The sequence below is a fragment of the Alosa pseudoharengus genome, unplaced genomic scaffold (genome assembly GCF_046254945.1).
Source record: "Alosa pseudoharengus isolate Yale_2024_CS ecotype anadromous, Long Island Sound unplaced genomic scaffold, YU_APseudo_1.1 YU_APseudo_1.1_scf_18, whole genome shotgun sequence".
In the NCBI taxonomy this organism is placed as follows: Eukaryota; Metazoa; Chordata; class Actinopteri; order Clupeiformes; family Clupeidae; genus Alosa; species Alosa pseudoharengus.
This window is the reverse complement of record NW_027468650.1, coordinates 33,383,715-33,392,165: the sequence shown is the minus strand read 5'-3', so window position 1 is coordinate 33,392,165 and position 8,451 is coordinate 33,383,715. Positions and strand designations below refer to the sequence as shown.

The window sequence follows — 8,451 nt, the reverse complement described above, 5'->3', positions numbered from 1 at the left end:
AAACCAATAAAATCTCATGTTACATGACACAAGGAAATGCAAATAAGCCATACTAGAATACTGATTTATCTCCCATGTAAATGTAACTGCACTGATTAGTAGTAATTTCACAATCGTTATTTCTGTGGTTATTCATAGATATCAATTTTCATTTGAGTTTAAAAACATGTATAGCCTTGATTTAAGTACTTCCCCAGAATAAGTGATGACAGTTTATGTGAGGTCTTTGTGGAAACCACATCTAAAACAACACCAAAAACTCCTGGCTGTAGATGCACAATAAGTCTGTGTTCACTAGAAGATCAGCCCTGGGTGACCATTTTGGTGAAGTGCTTTTTATTGTCATGAAAATCGGTGCACAGATATCATACTAGAGTACTTAAACTACATACAGTTTTGCTTGAAAGGTTTGTGCAATGATGCTGTAATTCAGCAAGAAAGAACTACAGCCCATCCAAGATTTTGGCATGAAAGACATGGCTATTTATTGAGGAAAGCAAAAAATACGTAAGACCAACACAATTTTTAAGCTGCTCGGTGGGTCTTACTATTAGCCAAAGCTAGTTTGTGCGTAGATACAATTGATTTGATTAATGGCACTGCTGAATTCAACTGCTTCCGTACAAGAAACACAGCTGGACTCAATTATCCTGGAGTTTAACAGTTGCTCATGGGTAAGCTGTATGAAGACCTAGTATTAATCAGAAATATTACAACATATTTTGAACTGATTTTTGCCAGCACAACAATGACATGGGCCTGAGTTGAAGATGTAGGGGGTGAGACGCTTCCTCTTATGACATCCTATACAAACAGTTGTTCTATCCAGAGACAAGGAAACTAACAAAAAGACATTTGTTAGAACGGACCTCTGATGCATACAGGCAGGCCAACTTAAGTAGAATATTCCCTTATTAACAAAAAAAACAGGACTTGCAGTGACAATATTGCTGTATCTGCCAACCAAATGCTGACACTAGCATCCGTCTTGTTTGGAGACTGGAGAAGAACATCGATACTCTTCACGATAATAAATAAGTCAAACATTCAAGACGTAGACTGACTTGACAAACTGTAAAGATATCAATAAGTAATCATAGACCACTGTTGCTGAAGTTACCATTAGGTATACATGCTGTTTCCATGGTAAACACGTGTGAAACAAAGACATACAAGTGGAAAAAATATGGGGTTTCAATTCTTGTGGACACCAAGCTGAATTAAACGTCTTCCTTTAAATTGAAAGGATTAATAACAATAGGATTCCTCCCTTGGCAGACAAAGCAATAAAAGGAAGATTCATCTGGCCTTCATAGTAATAGAGAGTGGACTAGATTTTCACTGAACTTGTGTGAGAAAAGCAAAGGAAGTCCTTTCCTGGAAGCAGAAATACTCACCATGACGTACAATTAAAAATACTTATGAATAATCATTAATCACTTTGTGAGAAATTATATATTTATATAATTTACATATCCCATAAAGCACACATTCAGCTGGAACAAGATCACAAAAGTCCACGTGCCCAAATGTTCCTCAAATATATACAGTCTCAAGTCCATTTATTTACTCCACAGGAGGGCGATAGCTTTGCAGATGCCCACATCGTTGTAGTTGAAGTAGCAGAGACCAGCAAATGTAATCGAGGACACCATGAATAAAGTTGCATTTGCCATCTTGATCTTAGTGTCTCCGTGAACGTAGTCTGTTAATACTTGGCCCAGTCCCCTAGGAAGAAAAAAGAAAATAAATTTTGATTAAACTACCAATACAAGCCCTGTTTTTCATGATTGGCCAAGTAGGCTACATATATTCACTGCAGGTTATTCACAATCCCAACTTTATCAAACTCTTTAATTGGAGAACCTAGGAGTTAGCAAACATTAAACAGCATATGGATTAGATGGGTCTGTCCCTTCAGAGCAGGCTGATTGTCCAGAGAAGCTTTGATGAGTATTTAAAAACGCAGGCTCTGCTAAGAGCGAATTAGCTGGCCCCATGACAGGGATTTGGGGACTAGAACAGTCACTTCTGCTTAGGGTTGACATTTCAATTAAGCAGGTTCCTGTGGGTTTAATGACAGACTATATAGAGCTTGGAGAACTGTTAATGTAACAAGACATAATGGGAATTCCATTTAAAGAGAGATAAAGGAAAAAGACATTCTAACTAAGCTGCACTATCTACAAGTTCAGTAAGTGACTAGTTATATGGCAGGCTTTTTTTCATCAAATTACTTTAAGCACAAATGGGCCTTTGGAGCAACTCAATGGGCTGTGCATAAATATAAACAGGTGCTTGCCATTTATCCACATATTTTCTTTGTATAGATCCTTTCAATCTGTTCCCAGAGGGTCTCCGGTTGAAACGCTCAAAACCAACACAGATACTATCAAATTAAAATGAATCAGACAGCCTAATGCTCTACAAAATGTTGACTTTAAAATAATTTTTTGTTTGTTTGTTTATTTATTTAAATATTTATTTCCCCAAGTTATGCTCAACATTGTTTTCTATGCCACCAGAGATGACTTGTTGCACATGTTTGTTTATGCAGTTGAAAGGTTTTATGGAAAAATAATTCAGTCATGTCACTTATGGTCATACCAGTGTCCATGGAGGGCTAGTGCTGCAGCCAGAGGGTAGTCGACGATGGGACCGGGGTAGAAGTAAGCCAGGGGGCCCATGCCCAGCAGCGCCACACTCAGAATCCGCTCTGCTGTCCAGTGCAGAGACGCAGCTTTCGAAGCAGACCCAGCTGTATTAGTTAGCAAAAATGCAAAAAGTCATTAAAAGTAGACCAAGCGGTATTGGTTAGCAAAAACGCAAAAAAGGTCATTAAACCTAGACCCGGTTGTATTGGTTAGCAAAAACGCAAAAAAGGTCATTAAAAGTAGACCAAGCTGTATTGGTTAGCAAAAACGCAAAAAAGGTCATTAAACCTAGACCCGGTTGTATTGGTTAGCAAAAACATTAAAAAAAAAAAAAAACATTGTATTGGTTAGCAGCATTACCGCAAACAAACAAAAGAAAATCATTCAGTTGCATTCTGCTACAGTCCATCAGTTATTTACTACACATGTAGGGATCTGAGACGCTGTTGGTGTTTTTGTCTCAAAATGTTTCAGTATTTAAGCCTCATCCATAACATTTGGACTGAGCCTGATGGACTGTGAATACATCCCATAATACTAAACATGGAGTGTACAAAAGAGGCAAAGGACACAAAAGACCCCACCCCCCCCACCCTTCAGTTCTTAAAAAAGCTTCCTTCAAAGATGCAACCTGCTGTTCTAAACCAGTGCACTTTTCAATCAAACCATAACTTTATAACAAAATTGTTTTTAATGCCATGTCTGCTCTTTAAGTGCTATTATTAAGAGTGATCTGATCATCTAGGGCAGTGGTTTTCACAGCTTTGGGGGTGTATAATGGCTTGGAATGTAGTGCAGCAACATATTTGAGGACATTGTGCACTATGGCTCCAAGCATCCCAAAGTGCTTGGAGGAGAATGCACTGTAGTTCTGGGGATTAGGTGCCATTTCACTACGTACCGAAGCTTAACATTTCTGTTTTAGTGTGGCAAGGTTCAGTATCCCATGTTTTCTGGCAGGTTTGTAACTTGGTCTTTTGTCAACTTTGGATTTTACAGAAGGCTACTTGACGATGTGGACCAACTCCAACATTTCTCGACGTTCATCAGCTAGATAGCTGGCAAATAAGCCAAGCTAAGCAGCAGTTGGAATGGTTCTTCAAGAACTGAGTGAAGAGATTCAACTTGTGTTAAATGTTAAAGTGGGTGGGAGCAAATATACACAATTTGCTTGTTTATTGGTGAAAAGAGTCGTCTCATGGGGACTCATGCTTTTTTGTATTTCATAACCAGGCAAGACCACTCATCACAAAACTTTAAAGGAAAATGCCGGTTTTTAGCACTTTAAGGCCCTTTTCTGGTTTGTTTTGGATGAACTACAGTGGTGGACACCGAAATTTTGACGATTGGTCCTGTCTCGACTTTTCTGACTCGTTTTGAATCGCCTTTGACTTCTCAGGGTGGCTGGCAATAGGCATACTGTAGTAGGCTACTCAAACATGTCCTAAAACAACCCTTAACGTTCGTTTTCAAAACTGTGCAACTCACTGAGTGGTTAGTGGTGTTCGTTGATGTTCCAAAACAAGTAGCGTAGCGAAATACAGTTTCTGTCGTCTTTTATTTGGCATTTTGTAAAATCCCATTGATTTCTGTCATTGCACGTTGATATTACTGCGCCACCGTCTATGCTTCAGGTTCAAATACGAATCATACATTGCGCCGATATATTTGCTTTTAATAGTCAACGAACTCCACTAACCACTCTGAGTTGCACAGTTTTGAAAACGAATGTTAAGGGTTGTTTTAGGACATGTTTGAGTAGCCTACTACAGTATGCCCATTGCCAGCCACCCTGAGAAGCAGAGCCGGACAGTAACGGAGTACATTTACTTGAGTACAGTACTTGAGTACAATTTTGAGGGATCTGTACTCGAGTATCATTTTTGGGGTGTACTCATGACTTTACTCAAGTACATTTGAGAGGCAAATATTGTACTCTTTACTCCACAGGAGTACCTGTTACTTCTTATAAAAAAAAGGAAAAAAGAAAAATCTCGGAAACTCTCTCAAACGTGATTGGATTGTGCAGACGCCACTGATTGGGACAGCCTATCAGCAATCACCTTCAGCTGTCCGCCAAAGTCAACTCCATGGTCAGATTTAGATAAGAGACGAAATAATGGACGAAACAATGGATGAAGACACAGGAGGTCCATCCCGGGAATGTGCCAACCTGTGGCCCCACCTCGCCAGACTATTTCAATTTTCTGAACAAGTTAATGATAGTTTTCGCTTCAAGTGTTTCAATTACAAAATTGTATTTTGTATTTGAAATACGTATTTTATATACATGTATTTGAAATACTGCCCATCCCTGGCAACATGGTAAAAAGATGAAAATGACTTGATTTTACTTTCAATTCCTTTTACATTCTCCAAGGTATTAACATTAACAATTTCCATTACTCCATATAGGACGTTTCTGTACATAAATGTAAGCACTGTGGCAGTAATGCAATATTTAGAAAATGTAGGCTACTCTTGTACTCTTGATACTCAAGTACTTTTAAAAACAAGTACTTCAGTACTTTTACTTAAGTAGACATCTGGCTGTTGTACTTTTACTTGAGTAAAATTTAGCAAAGGGTATCTGTACTTTTACTCAAGTAATGAAGCTGTGTACTCTGTCCGCCTCTGCTGAGAAGTGAAAAGGCGATTCAAAACGAGTCAGAAAAGTCGAGACAGGACCAATCGTCAAAATGTCGGTGTCCACCACTCTAGTTCATCCAAAACAAACCAGAAAAGGGCCATAAAGTGCTAAAAACCGGAATTTTCCTTTAAGTTAACGCAGGAAAGAAGCAAGGAGGAAATAAGAACTTATCCAGTTAAAATGCGTCTTAATGTCTGCACCATTACACAAGTCATTTTCCCATATCTCTTGAGACCAGGTGGGACAGTTTCATGTCTCTGTGTTAGTTTCAGGCGTCAAGACGTCAGAATCGCCAAATATGTTATAGGGGCTGTTTTTAATGAGTATTACATGTATGCAGTTTAAGGGTGTGAACAAACAAGACTAGGCTTATTTTTTGACATAAATCTCCTCAAATGCATTAAAACAAAAGTAACGAGCCAGTTTTGTAAAATGTAAAGAGTAGAAAGTACAAGTATTTATGTGAAAATATAGGGGAGTAAAGTAAAAAGTTGATAGAAAAATGGCGCTTTAATACAGTGCTTAAGTATTTGTACTTCGTTACTTCCCATCTCTGCAAGTAGTACTTGCTTTATACCAGAGACTTATACTAACCATAACTTGGAGTTGATGTATGTATCAGTGCTGTCAAAAGATGAGGTCGCTCTGCATCCTTCTGTTGTCCGGCCAGTGGTCGTGCGCCGAGAACACTACGAAGGAGGAGAGCTGCAAGCAAAAACATGAAAATGGTGATCTATATGATTTCCAGGCGCTTATGGTCTGGCCAAATTGGAACAAAGTGACCAAAAGAGAATGCTGACAAGCTATTCTCTTCTTATCAAGATGGTGACACAATCCAAAAGCTTTCAGCTGTATTTCGAACCTGTTCACCTAAATAAATAAAAAAAAAGGTTGATGTTTGGCAAAATCAGAGAATTGTATGCAAGTGCTGTTGTCAGTAACGTTAATAGACTATTAATGTTAATGTCAACGTTAGCTCAACTTAATACACTAACGTTACACAGCTCAGACGGTGGCTATATCACAAGACTTCTTGCGGGCTACGTTAACGTTAAATGCAGAGTGAATGCGGGCTGACTGGTCACTACAAACCAGGTTAGGTAGGATCTTGTTTCTGACACAAAAATAACTTCAGAAATTGTTTTCAGGTTGTAGGTCAGTTGACATCGCACGTCGGTCACTTCAGAGGAACTTTCAAGGGATCTGGGTACACTACGCTAAGACAAGCTAACCTTATCTCAAGGTTAATGTTAGCTATCGATACCACGGATAACATTCGTTTTTCTCGTTAGCCAAGGCAGCTAACGTTGCCTTAACAAATATCTTTACACACTTTGGAATTCACGTTAGCGTAGCCAGTCCAATAAACAGACCCGTATTAAAACTTGCCTTATCCACCTCACTAGCCGACGTTAGCTAGCACAACAACTTCCCAAGCACATGAACAAGTGATGTCACTGTGGCTACAGACAAACCATATGATGGGTAGCAGCTAACGTTGACTAACGTTAATAGGCAGCAAGCTAGCGTAAGATAGACGATGTTCAAGTCTATCCTACATATTATTTCGCCTGTTCATGGTTGGGAACAAACTAACCTAAGAGAAATACCACACCACCATCAATGTAGCTTTCCGCTAACTGATGCAATTGGAAAACCGGTATCCTACAAACATCTTCGGTAACGTTATGAACATGACTTCAGACACAAGCTAACGTTGGCACTGTTAGACCAGTTATGTGCTGCATACGAATAATCTTTTGTGTAGCAGTTTCAGTAATATGATTACTAACCATTTTCATCCGATAGATAGAACTGATGTTAAACATAAGCAATACTTACGATTTACTCCTCTATGACAGATAGATCCAAGTCTGACTAGGGCCGCCATGACGATCCCACTAACCAAGGTCAACTGGCTCACCCGGAAGTGCTATTTCACTATTTCCACATCCACCACAAAGAAAGAAGAATTGGTAAGAGATAGGCTACAGCCCTTCAGATCTTTGTAGTATTATGACTACTGGACATGCAGTAGACATGCACACACATTTTAACTGTAAAATTAGCATATAGCCCTAATGTATTTGTCACATTCTGCCAAAGTAAACTGAAATATCAAAAATATTAAATATTACTGAAAACATATTCACCATAATGTGATTATTATTACTGTTGATTCAGAAAGCCAAAGGGAGAGGAGCCACGAACACTTTTAGTAAATGGCTTAAGACATACAAAGAACTGTGTAACGTTGCTCTGCACTGTTTTAAGATCTCTGAAATGAAAGGGCATTTGAGGAGAGAGGAGACCAAAGATTGTTAAGGCGGAGCAAGATACTTCGTTGTAGTTCATGTCTATGGGCGCGAAATGGGAATCGAATCCTGTCTGCATGAGGCGTGTCGATGCAGGGATGGATTACTGCACGGGCCTACCGGGCCCAGGCCCAGGGGCCCAAGGGGTCAGGGGGCCCTGAAGCCCAAGCCTTTGCATGGAATCATTGCCTCAATATCAACAAATCAGGATGTAGGCTATGAATCTGATTGAATTTAGTATTGGCCATCCCCAAAATGCACCAGAATACAGGAAATCACATCAAACAAATTAAACATTTTCTGGGGGAGGACCCCCAAACCCCCCCTCCCACATATACGACAATAAGTGGGGGGGCCTTAATACATCTAGGCCCAGGGGCCCGAAAGTTCATAATCCGCCCATGTGTCGATGACCAAATGATTAGCGTACGTTGCAACCGGCCAACAGCAGCCGCATAAATAACCGGCGCACGACCAAAGTCGATTTTCTCCAGACTGGAATGCTCAAAAATGCTACAAATGTACCTGAAATGTTCAGAAGGGTTTGAGGATCATGAAAACGTGCCCAAAATTCACATTCTTAACTCTATAGAACCAAGACCTTAGCATATGTGGTAAAATTCTGAGCTATGCCCATAGACTTCAATGGAGCAGTCGCTGCCTCTGCTCTACATAAAGGGGGATTTTGACACCCCCTTGTGCGATCCGGGTTCCCGGAAGTGGCTCCTGATGAAATATCTTGCTCCGCCTTAACAATCTTTGAGGAGACTGCTTGAAACCTTCAAGACACAAGGCCTATCCGGCCTATCTGTATCAAAGATTAGGCGTGTTC

At 39.8% G+C, this 8,451-nt stretch overlaps 1 protein-coding gene across 1 annotated transcript; it reads right to left on the bottom strand.

Moving 5' to 3' along the window:
* Nucleotides 1-319: 319 nt before the first annotated feature.
* On the bottom strand, nucleotides 320-7,227 carry sdhdb (succinate dehydrogenase complex, subunit D, integral membrane protein b). Its single transcript, XM_076291003.1, has 4 exons — nucleotides 7,147-7,227; nucleotides 5,899-6,009; nucleotides 2,608-2,758; nucleotides 320-1,728 (listed from the first exon to the last, which is right to left on the bottom strand). The coding sequence occupies exons 1-4, from the start codon at nucleotides 7,193-7,195 to the stop codon at nucleotides 1,563-1,565; spliced, it is 477 nt and encodes a 158-aa protein (XP_076147118.1). The 5' UTR covers nucleotides 7,196-7,227; the 3' UTR covers nucleotides 320-1,562.
* Nucleotides 7,228-8,451: the final 1,224 nt, after the last annotated feature.